The following is a 19,213-nucleotide window of genomic DNA, read 5'->3' as shown; positions in this document are numbered from 1 at the left end:
GGATTACATCTGACTTCTCCTCAGAAATCACGCAAACAAGAAGAGAGTGGAGTGAAATATTTAAGTGCTGAGAGAAAACTCTACTAATCTAGAATTCTGTACCCTGTGAAATTATCCTTCAAAAGTAAAGAAGAATAAAGATATTCTCAGACAAACAAAGATTGAGGGAATTTGCTGCCAGTAGACCCGCCTTACAAGAAATGCCTTTCAGAGGGAAGGAAAACAATATAGGAAAGAAATTCAGATCTACATATAGAAAGGAAGAGCATCGGAGAATCAATAATTGAAGGCAAAATAAAACTTTATTTTTCTTATTCTTAATTAATCTAACACATAACAGTTTGTTCAAGATTATAAATGGCAACAATGTATTTGATAATGTATGCTTATGTATACACATGGTTATGTATAAGTGAAATAAATGATAGCAATGACACAAGGGATAGGAGGGAAGAATTGTGCTATTAATATGCTATTAATAATAGCATATTGTGCTATTATAAGGTACTTGCAGTGAACCAGTATAGTATTATTTGAAAGTGGACTTAGATTAGTTGTAAATGTATAGTACAAACTCTAGGGCAAGAACTGGAAAAAAATTTAAAAAGAAAAAAATATAAATGATATGCTAAGAAAGGAGAGAAAATGGAATCGTAAAACGCTCAATTATAACCACAAATGGCAGAAAAAATGTAAAATAATCCAATTATATTAATGATCACTTTAAATGTCAATGGTTCAAATACACAGAGATTGTCAGAGCCGATCAAAAAAACAAGCCCCAACTGTGTGAGGCTTGAAACCAACTTTACAAGAAACCAACTTTAAATACAAAGATACATATAGATTAAAAGTAAAGGGATGGAGACAGATATACCATGATACCACTAATAAGAAAGTGGGAATAGCTATACTAATTCTAGAAAGAGCACACTTCAGAGCAAGGAAAGTTATCAGGGATAAAGAGTGGCATAATCTAATGATTAAGAGGTCAGTATTCCAAGAAGACATAACCAATCCTTAAGGTGTATATGCCTAACAACAGAGTGCCAAAATATGTGAGGCAAAAACTGATAGAACTGCAAGGAAAATAAAAGAATCCACTACTATATTTGGAGACTTTAATACCCCTCTCAGAAAAGAAGAGATCCAAGCAGGTAGAAAATTGGTAAGGATATAGTTGAACTCAACAGCTCCATCAATCAACTGAATATAACTGACATTCATAGACTATTTCATTCAACAATAGCAGATAACACATTCTTTCCAGACTCACATGGAACATTCACTAGATAGACTACATCTGGGCCATAAAATACACCTTAAAAAATTTTAAAAAATAGAAATCATATGATGTCTGCTCTCAGACCATGATGGAATTAAACTAGAAATCAATAACAAAAAGATAGCTGGTAAAGCCCAAAATACTTGGAAATTGAACAACACAGCTCTAAGTACCACATGGGTCAAAGAATTCTCATGAGAAAATAAAAAATATTTTGAACCAAGTGAAAATGAAAAAGTTCTGGAAATGGATACTTGTGATGGTTCTACAACACTGTAAATGTACTTTATACCAAAGAACTGTACATTTAAAAATGGTTAAAATGATAAATTTTGTTTTATATATATTTTTCCACAATAAAAATTTTTCTATACTTATAGATGAAATAAACTATTAGTGTTCAAGGTTTAATCCCTCAACATTCCCTAATAAATCCAGTACTTAAACATTTCACCATTTAAGGGTATAATTTTAATTAGAACTCAACCATTTAACAATTCTTAAATGGGGTTATCTCCAAAATTAATTTTGCTATGATAATGGATTGTTAAACATCCATTTCAGACTCTTCTTAAATAATTAAGGACAGACCTTTGTGACTGTTGTGAAGGAAATAAGAAACCTTACTTATTTGAGATATTTCTACAAAGGCTGCAGGAATAAAATTTCAAGTACCTTTTAACCATCAGGTTTAATATACTGAAGTAAAAATATCCTGATGTTTCTTTAAAAAAAAATTTTCAACAAAAAATGATATACTTTGTTCTGCTCTTATGTTTGCAATTGAAAATACTATTAATTTTAGACTCTTTTGAAAAGGAAAAGAGGGTTTCCTTTTGCTCCGGGGTTTAAAAGTTGTATCCATGAAGCCATGAAAATGAGGATCACTGCCAAGTCCTAATGTTTAAAATAATTTATCTTTTTGTACTATATTCATAACTGCCTCTAATTTGAGTATGGCTTATTTTCATACAAATTTAAAATGAGGTGATGGAAGAAAGTGCTTAATTGAAGTTTTAACGAAGTTTTACTCCAATCCAACTCTTCACCATTTTCTTGTCAGTATTCATGTCTCATTCTGTACTTCTAAAAACTACATGCCAAGATATTCTATAGCAAATCTGTTACTAAATATACTTACTTTCCTACACATCAATTACCTCCATCTTTACTAAACATTCAAATCTAATCAGCATCCATATATTAGTTGTTCTAACCATTACTCATTTAGTAGGCAATTTCCAACAGTATTCTAAAATGTAAACAAAAGGCATCAAGGGTACTGAATCAATCTTATAAAATATTTGAGAGGAATTCTGAAGTTCCTTTTCAAAAGAGTATAAGGATAACATTGTTTTCATAGGCTATTAATGAAGTATGAAGAGATTTGATATCAGGCAACATGATAACAGAGTACCAAGTAAAATGATCTATGATACTAAGTTGGTTACATTCAGTAGTAGTTTTGAGTAAACTGAGGAGTAGGAAGAAGAAGAGAAGATAAAGAAATGTTGGACAAGGTTTCACTTTAAAAAAATGTTTCTCCCTAAAAAAATTAAACATGGATTGAACACACACAGCTTTATTCTGAGGTATGTCTGTGTCACTAGAGTGATTTTTGAATGCTGGTGCCGGTTACAGCAAAATGGTGGTGTAGGTTTTAAAAGACATGGGCCATCAAAACCATTCCACTATATCTCCCATAAATATTCTAAGGCAGTAAAATCTATTTTAATGAATTAATGCTTATTTTATCTGCTATATTAGTTTTAGTTAAAATTTATGAGAGAGCACGTTATATTTTAAGTGATTTGTAATAATTTACATTTTAATTTTTTTCCTCTCCGTCAATCAATGTAAACGTTATATCTCTCTGTGTGTGGGGTCTTGAATTATAATTTCACCAATCTGAACATTTACAGAAGTTTTTCAATTTGTCAGATGCCCATTTTCTTGAAGGCAAATGCTTTGTTAAGACTATAACTTTCAATCATATCATTAAGGAAAACAGAGTTTACTCTGCAACTGTTTCTGAAGACACTACTGGGTGAAGAAAGGAGTACTCAGAAATAGTTCTTGATCAATTAGATGACTTGCTTACATATTTTATGTATTACTAAGATTTTAACTCTGAGCACTTTTTTTCTTAGCACTTACTTTTTTGGTCAAAGAGTCATCAGAATCAGAAGGCATTCTTGTTGATACGTGAAATATTACTTCAACTGTAGAGGTAGCAAAATATGGTGTGGTCAATCCAGTGCTTTTATTTCTTTGTAGTCCTCCCATGAAACCGCAATGGTTTGTAAGATTTACCTAGAAGCAATGAAAAGACACATAATATTAATTAACTAAACAAAACTAAAAACCTCACTATGGAAAAAGACTCAAATTTCTCACTTTGCAAAAACGTGAGGAATGAAGTCTTCTGCATGTTATCAACTATGGCTCGACCCAGAATTATTAGTTAGAACTATTCAAGTCACACTGGTAGATTTTCTTAAGTATTTGAGGGTCTCTAATTAGTAGGAACTAATTAGCAAAGAAATCAATCGCTGTGCACTATGCATCTCTTGTTAGGCTACGAGGTGCTAAATGGTAAGGGCTGTGTGGGACGCCGAGGGCAGAGAGTAAAAACCAACTGGCAAAAATCAAGACTGGAAATGATTTGAGGTTAAGTTAAAACAGTAATGTCACTTTGATAAAACGATTAATTGTGTCATATTTACTCACTGAAATTGGCTTTCTAATTATTAGTACCTATCATAGCCCAGAACAAAAATACAAAAATGTAGAACTTAACTACACTTCAAATGCATTAAAAAAATACAAATTAATCTGTGCAAAGTCTTTTAAATCTCCTTTTTTCCTGATTATAAATATATTTACTATCAGGATTGTTGCACTGGACGATATCCCCTGGACTTGTGTGATGCAAAGAAGCCAGCAACTTGTGTTCATTGTAGAAAATCAAAGAAATATTGTAAAGAAAAAACAAAACTTAAACACTGCTTGTATTTATCCATTCAGAGAAACCAGTTATGCACCTGCTTGTAAAAAACAAAATATAAATATGTGAAAAAGTGGAAACCTATAAAAGCAAATTTCTGCACTGTGTGAACTGAACACATCTCAACTATCAATATCAGTTACTAATGGCTGAATGTATGAATAACAAGTTAGTTTTTATGCCATTACTACACGATTTCCTCAATCATTTACATTTTAAATTTATTTTTTAACTCAGTAATACATTCATACAATTAAAAGTTCAAAAGATACAGCAAAATTTTTCCTTCCATATCTCTCATCTCTAGCTACTCAGTTCCACTCCAAGAAAGCAATTTAAGTATGCCTGCAAAAATGTTCTCCATATACAATTAAATTTTTAAAGGTATGTATGCACATATACACATGTATGTACACATGTGCACACACAACACAGATACACAATGTTCTGCACCTTGCTTTTTTGCATTTAAAATACCTTGAAAAATACTTTTTATTTACTAAGTAAAGAGCCTTCTCATTTTTTTTTCATGGCTTCACCTAAGTCCCTTTTCTTGATGTACAATAATTTAACTAGCGCTCTACTTGACGGATATTTAGGCTTTCCCAATCTTTTGCTATTACAGTCAATGCTACAATGAATAACACTGAACACATGTCATGCTGCATTTGTGAAAGTAGATCTGTAGGACAGATAGTCAAAAGTAGAAATGTAAGTCAAAGGGCATGTGCACATCTAATTTTGAAACTGACTACCAAATTGCTCTCCATAGATGGTACCAACAGTGCATGAGAGTGCCTGTTTCCCTCATATGCTCTCAAATAGATTAACAAACTTTATGACCGTTGCTAATCTGTTAGGTTAAAAAATGGTATCTTAGTGTACATTTTTGTTCTGTTTTGTTTTAGTGAGAAAGTTATTTACTTTCAGGTCAATTCTCTGATTATGTAAAGGAGAAAGTCTCAGTTTAGCGCTCCTTCGCTATAAATAATTCTGTAACACTTGCAGATCTCTATTTTTTAATTAAATGTTTTACCTGGAGGTAATTATAGATTTACACAAAGTTTTAAGAAATAATAAGGAGATTCTATGTACCCTTTACCCAGACTCCCCAATGCAATCATATTATAACCAGGATACTGATATTGACATGATTCAGAGACAACATTTTCATCACCACAAGGATTCCGTGTTGCCCTGTTACATGAGCAACACTCACTTCCGTCCTACCCTACCCTCCTTTTTAACCCCTGGTAATCACTAACCTGTTCTTTACTACTAAAACTGTCATTCCAAGAAAGTTATATAAGTGGAATTATTTGCCATGTAACCTTTCCAAGCATTTGGAGATTTTGCCATTATCTTTCTGTTCATGATTTCAAGTTTGATCCTACTGTATATGGAGAAAACACTGTATGATTTAAATGCTTTTAAACTTGCTGAAGTTTGTTTTAATGGCCCATATATGGCCTATCTTGGTGTATGTTCCATGGGCACTTGAAAATAATATGTATTATGGAACTGGTGGGTGGAGTGTTCTATAAATGGCAATTAGATCCTGTTGGTTGGTGGTGGTGTTGAGTCCTTCTATATACTTGCTGATTTTCTGTCTACTTCTCTCAGTTGTTGAGAGAGGGATGAAATCTCCATTTATAATTGTGAATTTGTCTATTTCTTCTTTCAGTTCTATCAGCTTTGCTTCAGATATGTTGCAGTTCTGTTGTTTGCTGCACACACATTTAGGATTGTTAAGTCTTCTTAGTGGACTGACCCTTTTATCACTGTTATATAATGTCCCCTCATCTCTGGTAGTTTTCTTTGCTCTGAAGCCTACCTTATCTAATATTAATTCAGCCACTCTGGCGTTCCTTTGATTAAGGTTTGCACAATATAATTTTTTCTATCCATTTACTTTCTACCAGCCTATATTGTTATATTTGAAGTGAGTTTCTTTTACAAAGCATATAGGTGAGTCACGTTTATTTATTATTATTTTTTTTTGCGGTACGTGGGCCTGTCCCTGCTGTGGCCTCTCCCGTTGCGGAGCACAGGCTCCAGACGCGCAGGCTCAGCGGCCATGGCTCACGGGCCTAGCCGCTCCGCGGCCATGTGGGATCTTCCCAGACCAGGGCACAAACCCATGTCCCCCGCCTCGGCAGGCAGACTCTCAACCACTGCGCCACCAGGGAAGCCCTGAGTCACGTTTTTTAATCCACTCTGCCAATTTATTTATATTTTTTTATAATTATTTATTTATTTATTTATGGCTATGTTGGGTCTTCATTGCTGCATGTGGGCTTTCTCTAGTTGCGGCGAGCGGGGGCTACTCTTCGTGGTGGTACGTGGGCTTCTCATTGCGGTGGCTTCTCTTGTTATGGAGCACGGGCTCTAGGTGCATGGGCTTCGGTAGTTGTGGCTCGCGGGCTCCAGAGCACAGGCTCAGTAGTTGTGGCGCACGGGCTTAGTTGCTCCGTGGCAATGTGGGATCTTCCCGGCCCAGGGCTTGAACCTGTGTCCCCTGCATTGGCAGGCGGATTCTTAACCACTGCACCACCAGGGAAGCCCCACTCTGCCAATTTTTAATTGGTATATTTACATCATTCATATTTCCTGTAATGACTAATACGTTAGAGCTTAAGCTCACCATTTTATTTTTTGTTTTCTGTTTATTTTCTGTTTTATTTTTCTTGCCCCCTATGGATTACTTGAACATATTCTAGAATTCCATTTTTATTTATCATTTTTAGAGTGTACTTTTGTTATATTTTTTTACTGGTTGTTCTTGGTATTATACTATATGTACGTACCTTATCACAGTCTACTGATGTTGTCATTTTACCGGTTTGAGTGAAATATAGAAACCCTACCTCACTTTATGTCCTTTTACCCTCCCTTGTTTGTAATATAATGTAATATAATGAATATTTTCATGGCATTACATTTATTTATTTATTTTTTTTGCAGCAGGCGGGATCTTAGTTCCCTGACCAAGGATCGAACCCGTGCCCCCAGTATTGGGAGCGTGGAGTCTTAACCACTGGACTGCCAGGGAAGTCCCTGTCATTTAGAAACACATCAGGTAGTAAAATAATTTTTGCATCAACCATCAAATATAATTAAGAAAACTCAAGAGAAGTAAATTTAGTGTATTTACCCATATTTTTTCTTGCCATGCTCTTTCTTCCTGATGTTCCAAAGTTCCTTCTATCATCTCATTTCTGTTAACAGAACTTCTGTCAGTGGTTCTATTAGGGCAGGTCTGCTGGCAACAAATTCTCTAAGTTTTCCTTCATCTGAGAATGTTGTGCTTCATTCCTTAGCTAACTATAGGATTCTGGGTTGACAGTTTTTTTCTTTTAACATTCGAAAAGTATTACCTCCTCTGGCCACCACAGTTTCTGATGAGAAATTCACTATCATTCTAATTGTACCCATATAGATAGGTACAAGTTTCCTCTGGATACTTTCGAAATTTTTTTGCCTTCAGTTTTCAGAAGTTTAATTATGATGTGTCTTAGTATGGATCTCCTTCCATATATCCTATTTGGTTTTCACCAGGTTCTTCAATCTGTAGCTTTATTAGCTTTATTTTTCTTGCCAAATTTGGGAAGTTTTCAACATTATCTCTCAAAGTAGTTTTCAGACCCAACCTCTTTCTCCTCTCCTTCTGGGACTCACAATAACAGGAGTGTTAGATTTTTTGTCATAGCCCCACAGGTCTGTTCATTGCTCTGTTCACTGTCTTTATGTCTATTCTCTCTCTGCTGTTCAGATTAACTTTTACTGTTCTATGCTCCAATTTACTAATTCTTTCTGTACCCTCAACTCCACCTGACTCTGTTGCTGGGCCAATCTACTGAGTTTTTTATTTCAATTATTATATTTTCAATTCTAAAATTTCCATTTAGTTCTTTGTATCTTGTATTTCTTTGCACAGACTTTCTATTTTTCATTTGTTTCAACTGTGTTCCTAATTGCTTGTTGAAGCATTTCTAATACAGTCACTTTAAAATCTTTGTCATCTTGGTGTTGGCATCTATTGCCTTCTTTTCATTCAGTTTGAGACCTTCCTGGTTTTTGGTATGATTTTTGGTTGAAGCCTGGACATTTCAATATTATGAGACCATGAATCTTATTTAAACCTTCTGTTTTAGTTTTGCAACACAGCTCCAGAGAAGCGGGGGCTTTCAGCCTCATTATGGCCAGGTGGAGGTGGTCTCATTATCACTGGGTGACGGTGAAAGGCCTAATTCTCCACTAGACCTCCTCTGACTCCAGTGTAGAGGGGGAGAGGCACCTCATTATGCCTGGGTGGGGCCGAAATTCCAGGTTCCTCATGTAGTCTCCACTGACACTGTGGTGTTAGACATGGATGGGGGACTTGTTACCAGTTGGCAGAGATGAAACTCTTAGCTTTCTATTTGGTCTTCTCTGATACTATCTTACTCCAGGGTGATGTTCGGGATGCCTCATTATAGTCATTTATTTATTGACTGATTGACTGATTTTTGGCTGCGTTGGGTCTTCACTGCTGCACGTGGGCTTTCTCTAGTTGCGGTGAGTGGGCTTCTCATTGCAGTGGCTTCTCTTGTTGTGGAGCATGGGCTCTAGGCACGTGGGCTTCAGTAGCTGTGGCACGTGGGCTCAGTAGCTGTGGCTCACAGGCTCTAGAGCGCAGGCTCAGTAGTTGTGTTGCACAGGCTTAGTTGCTCCGCGGCATGTGGGATCTTCCCAAACCAGGGCTTGAACCCGTGTCCCCTGCACTGGCAGATGGATTCTTAACCACTGTGCTACCAGGGAATTCCCCTCATTATAGTCTTGTAAGGGTAGAAGTCTAGGCTTCCTAACCCACTTTTGTTGTCAGGGGTGGGGATGAGGGTCACAGTATTTTCTGTGGTGTTTGGTTGGCGTAGAGCAGTTACTGTTTAAATGTTTTCTGTCTTTCCAGGTTGCTCCTTTCCTGATCCTTTGGTTAGAAAGAGTAGGCTTTCGTTGGGTTGTTTTTTGTCCTGGGCTTGTTGATATTTCTAGGTTGCTGGCTTCTTCAACTCCAAGTCCAAGATATATGAGGCAAAAAGAAAACCTGAGAACTCACCATCATGTCATTCCTTGGTCCTGAAGTCCTGTTGGTCTATCTTCTTTTCTCCAACAAACCCGTGTCCCCTGCATTGGCAGGCAGATTCTCAACAACTGCGCCACCAGGGAAGCCCTTACCTGACTTTTTGATTCTAGCCAACCTAATGGGTGTGAAGTGGTATCTCACTGTGATTTTGATTTCCATTTCTCTGATAATGATGTCAAACATTTTTTCATGTACTTACTGATCATCTGTATATCTTCTTTGGAAAAATGTTTATTCCGATCCTTTAGCCATTTTTAAATTGGGTTGCCTTCTAATTATTGTTTTGGTGAGTTCTTTGTATATTTTAGATACAAGTCCCTTATCACATATATGACTTGCAATTATTTTCTCCAATTCTGTGGGTTATCTTTTCACTTTGTTAATGGTGCCCTTTGATGCACAAAAGTTTAAATTTTGATGAAGTCCAATTTAGTTATTTTCCTTTGTTGCTCATGTTTTAGTGTCATATCTAAGAATACCTTTTATTTGTTAGTTGTGTCTCAATAAAGCTGGAAAAAAAGAATCCACTGCCAAATTCAAGGTCATAAAGATTTACCCCTATATCGTCTTCTAAGAATTTTACAGTTTTAGCTCTTACATTTAGGTCTTTGATGATCCATTTTGAGTTAATTTTTGAACACAGTGTAAGATTCCAACTTCATTCTTTTGCTTGCAGCTATCCAGCTACTCCAACACCATCTGTTGAAAGGACTTTCTCCACTGGATGGTCTTGGCACCCTTGTTGAAAATCAGCTGACAACAGATGTGTGGGTTTATTTCTGGAATCTCAATTCTATTTCATTAATTGATATATGTATCCTTAGTGCAAGTAACTCGCTGTTTGATTAGAGCTGCTTTGTACTAAGTTTTGAAATCAGGAAATGTGAGTACTCCTAATTTGTTCTTTTTCAAATGTCCGTTGCTTTTACTAATACTTTTCTAGTTTGTTTTTTTAACAGGACATATATTTATAACATTTCTTTACACTTTCCAAACCAGTTTCACATACATAATCTCAAGTGAACTGCATATTACATATCTGTTGGGTAAAAAAGCACACTGCTTTTGACAAATAAGCAAAAGGCCAAGAGAACTAAAGTAACTCAGTGAAATAGCAGGTTAGATCAGCTATAAAAATATATATTGAATGCTAAAGGTTTATGCATTGGACACTGTGCAAGGACTGGGATTTAAAAAGAAAAAGCAGGAAGATGAAAGAGCCTGCCCTCTAGGAACTTACAGTCTAGTGCAGTGGTCCTTCAATAATTTTGCTCATGTACTCTCTACAAGAATATTGAGAAACTATGTATTAAATTGACAACTACGATGAAAATTGTCATCATAAGTTTAAGCTGTTAGAAAAGATACACTTTCCAGTATACTGTATGTTATATCTATATACTTTAAATATATTTTCATCAAAATCTTAGAGCACAAATTTGGCTGATACAATATATATAAAATGTCTGCTATTAATGACAAATCAATCAGCCACATCAAATTCACTTTCTGTTAGAACATGTCTGACTCATAATTTTACAATTTAAATAAACATACTAATACAAATCTCTATGACAAACACCTCACTTCTGAATTATAATTCTAAGATAGACAGATTTGTTCAGGAACTTCAACATGAGTTGGTTGCCGGGTTGTTGGTTGCTGGGATGACAAAAAATACAGCACCTTTCAATACTTCCTGCTTTGCCATTAGAGACACTTTCTCTCAGGAACATGCCCTCTTGAATGAACTGTCCCTTTTTTGGTGCCAAACCTTCCAGGGCAATGCAGGATTCAGGTGAGTAATAGGTATGCCTTACTTGTACAAAGATGAAGAACAGAAAAGGAGAGGTAAGAGACTGTAGAAGGGTTCTCCGGAATTACTTGTAGTAAAGTTGAGGATCTAGAAACTTATCTCCTCAAAACTAACCTAGCCAACATGCCCCCTAGAATCCTTGGGATAGCCCTAGGATATTCATATCTTCGTTTGAAGATCACTAGTCCAGCGGTCACAACTGTGAGGAAAATCCAGATCTTTTAAGTCTAGGAGTTTAGCACACTCTGACAATACAGTGAATGATAAAACAGTCAAAAACCTTCCTAAGTCCCAACTGCTGCCGTCTTTGTAGATGAGATATAAGGCAGAAACAATATCAAACCCACTGTTATGTTCTTGAGTCTCCTAAAATAATGCTTCTAAAATAAGCTAGAAAGAAAACGAAAACCATTGCTTTCAAATAGAAATAAAATGATATTTGTATAATTTAAAAGCAATACCTCCCAACCAAGACCAGCTACAAAATCTTCATATGCTTGACTTCCTCCTGTATTGGTGAGAATGGAATGTTTGTCTTCTTGTCCTTCAGCAACATAAAATACTGCAATCTTGTGTGTCTCTCGGCTATAAAACAAAAGATTTCACCGTTCACTTAATCATTAATTTATCTGTTCATTCATCCAATAATTAACTTCTAAATACGTGGCAATAAAAAGATGAAAATGAATTAAACCTTATAATCTACTAAGGGAGACAAGTAATTATAAGTAAAAAATTATAAAAGTTACAAAATTGCGCTCAGAACAGAAGAAAAGGATGATTACTTCTGACTGAGAAACAGAGAGAAACTTAAAGGAGAAGGTAATATTAAGCTGGGTGAAGGTAAGTAAGATTTGACAAATGAAGGAGAGAAAGTATCAGGAAAGACACACAGGTGTGAATGCACAAAGCATCTGAAAAGCTGCCTGTTGTGCAATGTGGCTGAATCCCAGAGTTAAAGGGACTGTGTTTTAGAAATAAAATTAAGTAGGAGTACAGAGATGAGTGAGAAATGATCCATTTCTCCAAAGTACTTATAAGAAATGTATACACAAATATTATAAAACTGTATGGAGTAACTGACAAGTTCTTAGATATTTTAGTTTTAGTTCTCCCTAAAATTAAAAATGCTCATAAAAGCAAATTTCTTGTATGAAATTTGGCTTTCCAAGCTAACTAGAAAATAAACAATAACCCAAGCAAACAACAACCGCCAACATACTTTTGATTCAAAGACACAAAGTAGAAAGTAAAAGAAACAGAAGAAGATGCTATGCAAACAGTAACCAAGAGGGCCAGCATAGCTATACTAACATTAAACTTTTACATAAAAATGTTATAGGGAGTTCACAGAGACACATCCTGAGGTGGAGTGGGGGGTTGGTTTGGGTGGGTGGGGTTCCTTTTACCTTTTTCCTTTCTGTGTATGTCATTAATCTGACAATTCTCCCTCCTCCCCACTGGCCTGTCCCCATTCCTCGTATTTGTACGGTTCAAGCAATAAAGACACTCATTTCAGGAATAAAAAAGTTATAAAAGATAAAGATATATTTCATAATGTTAAAGGTCCTTATAACAGGACGATATGAAAATTAAAAACATATGAACCCAACAACAGAGCTTCAAAATACATGAAGCAAAATCAGACAGAACTGAAGGCAGAAATAGCTATTTCTATAATCATAGTTGGAGACTTCAATACCTCACTTTCAATAATGGACAAACAACTAAAAGAATATCAACATGGAAACAGAAGACTTGAATAATAGTATAAAATACCTAAAGAACACTCCACCCAACAGTAGCAGAAAAACACATTCTCCTCAAGCAAACCTGGAATATCTTTCAGGATAGACCATATGGTAGGCCACAGAACAAGCCTCAATACATTTGAAATAACTGAAACCATGCAAAGTATGTTTTCTAATCATAATAGAATAAAATTAGAAATCAATAAAAGAAGAAAATTTACAAATATGTAGAAATGAAAAGATATACTCCTAAATAAGTGATGAGTCAAAGAATAAATCTCAAGGGAAATTAGAAAAAAAATCCTTAGAGATGAATGAAAATGAAAATATAATACAACAAAACTGAGGGCATGCACGTAAAGCAGGGCTCATTGGTAAATTTATGCACATAAATGCCTATATTAAAAAAAAGAAAAAGATCTCACATCAAAAACTAAACCTTCCACCTTAAGAAACTAGAAAAAGAAGAACAACTAAACTCAAAGCAAGCAGAAAGAGGACAATAATAAAGACTAGTGTGGAAATAAATGAAACAGAACAGAAAAACAAGAGAAAAATTTTAAATTGGTTCTTTGAGATGTTAAACAAAATCAATCTATAGCCAGAATGAGCAAGAAAAAAAAGACTCAATTTACTAAAATCAGGAGTGAAAGGAGAGACATCACTACATACCTTATAGAAACAAAAAGTATTATTAAGGAATACTATCAACAATTGTATGCCCAAAATCAGATAGTTAGATTAAATGGACAAATTCTTAGAAAGACACAAATTATTAAAACCAACTCAAGGGAAAATAGGATATCAGAATAGTTCAATAGCTAGAGAAACTGAAATAGTATTCTGATTGAAAAGGAAGTAGTAAAACTACTTCCACTTGCAGATGAGATGACTCTGTGTATAAAAATCCTAAGGAATCCACTAAAAAGCTATTAGAGCTAATAAATGACTTCAGAAAGGATTCAGGATATAATATCAACATACGAAAATCAACTATATTTTTATAAACTAACATGAACAATCCAAAAACAAAATTACGAAAGCTATTTCTTTTATAATAGCATCAAAAATAATAAAAATACTTAGGTATATATTTAACAAAAGTACACAACTGATACTCTGAAAGCTACATTGTTGAAAAAAATTAAAGATCTTAAAAAAAATACCACATTCATAGACTGAAAAACTTAATATTGTTAAGATAATATTTCCTAAATTGATTAAATTGACAAATTTAATGCAAGTGCTATCAAAGTCCCAGCTCCCTTTTTTTGTAGAAATTGATAAGCTGATCCTAAAATTCACAGGAAAATGCAAAAAATCCCAAATAGCCAAAATAATCTTGAAAAAGAAGAACAAAGTCAGAGGACTCATAATTCCCAATTTCAAACCTACTACAAAACTACAGCACTCAATGGACTGTGGTACTACCACAGCAGAAACATATAGCTCTATATGGAATAGAATCTTGGGTCCTGAAATAAACCTTTATGTTTATCATCAATTGCTTTTTGCAACGGTACCAAGCCAATTCAATGGGGGAAAAAATAGTGTTTTCAGCAAACGGTGTTGAGGGAACTGGATATCTACAATGCAGTTGTAGATATCCAATGAAGTTGGATTCTTACCTCATACCATATACAGAAATTAAATTTAAAAGCATCATAGACCTAAAAATAAGGTCTAAAACTATGAAAGTCTCATAAAGAAGTTTACACAACTATAAAATGTCTGTGTAAAAGCTACATGAATGTTCACAGTAGCATTATTCATAACAGCCGGAAAGTGAAACTAATGCAAATGTCCATCAAGAGATGAATGGATAAACAAAATATAGGATATTCACACAATGGAATATTATTCAGGAATAAGAAGAAATGAAGTGCTGACACATGCTGCAACATGGATGAATTTTGAAAACACTGTGCTAAGAAGCCTGCCACAAAAGACCACATATGTTTGATTGCTATTACATGAAATATCCAGAATAGGCAAATCTATAGAGACAGAAAGTAGATTAGTGTTGTCCAGAGATGGGGAGTAGGGGGTGATGTTTGGGGGTAATAGAGAGTGACTGGTAATGGGTATGAGGTTTCTTTTTGAAGGAAATATTCTAAAATTAGATTGCTGTGATAGTTGTCTGTGAATATACTAAAAACATGTACACTTTAAATGAGTGAATCTTATGGTATGTGAATTACATCTCAATAAAGCTGTTAGAATTTAAGTTGGAAGTATGACCTACTATGTGTAAATTCTGATCCTGGCAGAAAGGGGACCTCTCAGTGTTCTCAATTTCCTAGGTAAAGGGCTATCAGCTAGAACTCATAAATCACAATTTATAAAATTGAGAAGAGTTGCATAGAAATGTTCACCTAATACTATATAAATCAAAAAGAGAAATACATCAGCCATATAGGAAAAATTAGAAAATAAATCTTTAAAATGCAAAAGTAAAAATGAAATCACCTTTATATTATCTGTCCTTTTTAAAATTTGAAAAAGCAGAGTTTAGCTGCTCTTTTATGTCAAATTTTAATTTTTCAGCATTCCTTCTTATTTTTCTACTTACTAACTACTTCTAAATGCTTGGTATATATTGATTGCCATTAGATTAGTATGTACCACAACAGTGAATGAGGTAAAAAGATTAGAAAAAATGAGATTACTGAACTTGCAGCCATAAATATTCTACAATATGTCCAGTACTGGCAAAATATTATGAGCTTACTATTGGAAAGTTCAAAGTGAAATATGCTAAGTTATAAGCACTTCTGATTCCCTGTATATACACTGCAAAAAAAATAATAATACAAATAATTTGGAGATTTGAAATTTAAAAATCTGATGGTTCAACCATGAGGAATAGGAATCAGTTAATCTAGTCAAAGAAAACAAAGGATCTATAAATGGTCTGGAGAGATAAGACTATAAAGAAAGTAACTTTTCATTTTCTTCCGCCCTAATCCTCCAGACAAGTAATCAGGTTTTTTCCAGGTTCTTGGCTTAAGAAGTAGCTCAATGTTGCCTTACTGTCACATAATTAGAATGAATTTTTATCTGAACCCAATATGTTAGAAAAAGAAAGGAAACCTGTTTTCATTATTTGTTTAAAAAAGCAAAATAAATGTCATGTGTTCATGTGGTGTACAATATCAAAAAGGAAACCTATGCTGTCTCAAGGAAGATGTCCTTCATATATTCCAGGTACATATGAGAATGGAAGTAGTTTAGCAGGAGCCAAGAAGTAGAAAAGCATAAGGTAATGTAAAGAAACCATGAATAGCCAAGACTGGCTGGTATGGCCTGAGTTCTAGACTAAGGAGTCTGGTCAGGCACTGGGAAGTCACTAAGGAATAAAATAAAAATTTTACTTTAGAAAAATTATTCTCGTGGTGAATATTGTCTAGACGGTGAAGAGTTAGAAGATGAGAGAGTTGTTTAAACTCTCTCCGAAAGAAGTAATAAGGACATGAATCAAGAAGTTGGGAGTAGGAAAAGCAAAGAAGAGATAGAAGTGAGAAATAATAAGAAGAAAGAACTGACATAATGATAAACACTAAGGGCAAGGGAAAGGAAATGGTCAAGTGTGGGTGACACTGAAATGGTACTTCTAAATGTAATGGAGAAAATTAGGAGGAGGATGTTACTTGGGAAAGAACTGATGACCTGGAAACAGAAGTAAGGAGGCAGGGAAAAAATTGTAATAAGCAGCTACAAAATCATGACTGACAATTAAGAGATAGGAGTACATGGGCAGAAAAGAATGGGGTTGAGAAGATATGAGAGATATCCCAGTGAGAAGGAAAACTATGTTAGGGGAGAAGGCAGCAGAAAATGAGCCAGTGAAGACAAACTAGAAATAACTAGTTTAGCAGGAGCCAAGTAGAAAAATATTAGGTAATGTAAAAAAACCCTAAATAGCCAAGATTGGCTGGTATGGCCTGAGTTCTAGGCTAAAGAGTTTGGTCAGCCATTTGGAAGTCACTAAGGAATAAAATAAAAATTTTACTTTAGACAGTTTTACTTTAGAACAAAGTAATTTAACATGACTTTAGAAGCCAGGGGAGAAGAACATTTTAAAGAGAGAACAGACAACAGTACTGAACTTTTAGGGGATATAATACTCAGGAGTTTTTAGGGCAGAAACTATTCTGTATTATATTGTAATGAGTATACATGTCATTATACATTTGTTAAAACTCATACAATGTACAACACCAAGAGTGAATCTAATATAAACTTCAGTTAATAATAATATATCAATATTGGCTCATCAATTTTAACAAATGTACCATACTGATACGGGGTAACTATGTATAGGGGGAAAGAGGGTATGTAGGAATGCTCTGTATTTTGCAATTGATTATCTTGTAAATCTAAAACAGCTGTAATTTTTAAGTGCCTATTAGATTAATTGAATTTAATTAATTAGATAAATCAAGGAGGCTGAAGAGGATGGAGAAAACTTTAGACATGGTGGTCAGGATACTAACCTTCAAAAGGATAGTTTAAGTAGAACAGTAGAGGTCTGAGAACACATGGTGAGCAAGACAGCAAAAGAGGTATGATTTGTGCCCCCAATGACTTTGCTATCATCTAGTACCAAAGATAAATTATTATGGGGAAGAATTAGGATATGAGAACTCAGAGACTACTTAGAGGGTTTTAATTTTATAACTGTCTTGGAAAGAATATCTAAGAAATAATAATATTAATACAGTGTGATAAATACTATGACAGGAGAGTGTTATCGGGATCTCTGAAAGCCCATGGAAGGATATCCAAACATAGGGTGGAAGGAACTGGGGAGGAATGTAAAGGGTTAGCGGTAGCTTAGGGAAAGGCCTTTCAGAAAAAATGATGTTTAAGCTGAGACTAAAACAATGGACAGGATCTACACTCAGAAAAAATTTAGAGCATAAGACTATTTCATTGTTAAATAATAAAGAATAAAACTCAGACAGATAACATTCAATTCTAGAAGAAAAAGAAAAATATAAAGCTTATGAACAAGAAATAACAGTAATTAAAGAGTTAAAAAACAGAACATAATAGAATATGATAAATGAGAAACTGTTTCTCTGAAAAGATTAAGTAGATTATTTGCATCCAGAAAAAAAAAGCCCATTGTAATGGTGGTGCATAATTCACTTACAAATATAGCTTAAAAGTTAAAAATCATTTTAAAAGAAACCATAATTACAATAATTTGTTATTTAATACATAATACAAAAAAGATGGAAATCGTAACACCAATAACCTAAAATGTGAGGGAAGAAGTAAAAGTATAAAGGTTCTGTATGCTGTATATAAAGCAAATACTAATAGAAAAGGAAATAAACAGCAATACAGTAATAGTTGGGGGTTTTAATATCCCACTCTCAATAATGTACAGATTATCCAGACAGAGACTGAAAAAGGAAACAGTGGATTTGAACAACACTATATACCTAACAGACATACACAGAACATTCTGTCCAACAGCAGCAGAATATACACTCTTTTCAAGTGCACATGGAACATTTTCTAGGATAGATAATGTGTTAGGATGCAAAACAAGTCTCAACAAATTCAAGAAGCTAGAAATTATATCAAGCATCTTTTCCAAACACAATGGAATTAAAGTAGAAATCAATAACAAGAGAAAAGCCAGAAAGTTCACAGACACATAGAAATTAAACGACACACTCCTGAACAACCAATGGATGAAAGAAGAAATCAAAAGGGAAATTTAAAACAGATCTTGAGACAAACAAAAATAGAAATACACACTGAAAGTGTGACGTATAGCAAGTTCCAAGAGGGAAGTTTGTAATGATAAACACGTACATTAAGAAAAAGAAAGATCTCAAATAAACAGCTTAACTTCATACCTAAAGGAACTAGAAAAAGTAGAATAAACTAATCCCAAGGTTAGCAGAAAAGGGGAAATAATAAAGATTAGAGCATAAATAAATAAAATAAAGAATAGGAAAATAGAAAATATGAAGCAAACCAACAGTTGGCTCTTTGAAAAGATAAACCAATTGAGAAATAAATGTTATTGGGAAAACTGGACATTCACATGCAAAAGAATTAAACTGGACCCTTGTCTTACACCACTCACAAAAATTAACTTGAAATGGATTAAAGACTTAAATCTAAGACCTGAAACCATAAAACTCTTAAAATGAAAATAAAGGGTAAGCTCCTGGACATTGGTCTTGTCTATGATTTTATGGATATAACA

The 19,213-nt window shown here is 34.3% G+C and overlaps 1 protein-coding gene across 6 annotated transcripts in view; it reads right to left on the bottom strand.

Moving 5' to 3' along the window:
* The window catches only part of RALGAPA1 (Ral GTPase activating protein catalytic subunit alpha 1), a 221,418-nt gene that overhangs the window by 39,652 nt on the left and 162,553 nt on the right, over nt 1-19,213 (bottom strand). For all 6 annotated transcript variants that reach the window (XM_079912214.1, XM_079912215.1, XM_079912219.1 and 3 more), the window contains exons 35-36: nt 11,692-11,815; nt 3,443-3,598 (exon numbers count right to left, since the gene is read on the bottom strand). In XM_079912214.1, coding sequence (XP_079768340.1) covers nt 3,443-3,598; nt 11,692-11,815 — 280 coding nt within the window. The remainder of the gene's footprint in view (nt 1-3,442; nt 3,599-11,691; nt 11,816-19,213) is intronic.

Source organism: Stenella coeruleoalba (assembly GCF_951394435.1).
Source record: "Stenella coeruleoalba genome assembly, chromosome: 2".
In the NCBI taxonomy this organism is placed as follows: Eukaryota; Metazoa; Chordata; class Mammalia; order Artiodactyla; family Delphinidae; genus Stenella; species Stenella coeruleoalba.
The sequence above is the reverse complement of the archived record's forward strand: the minus strand, read 5'-3'. Positions and strand labels throughout refer to the sequence as shown.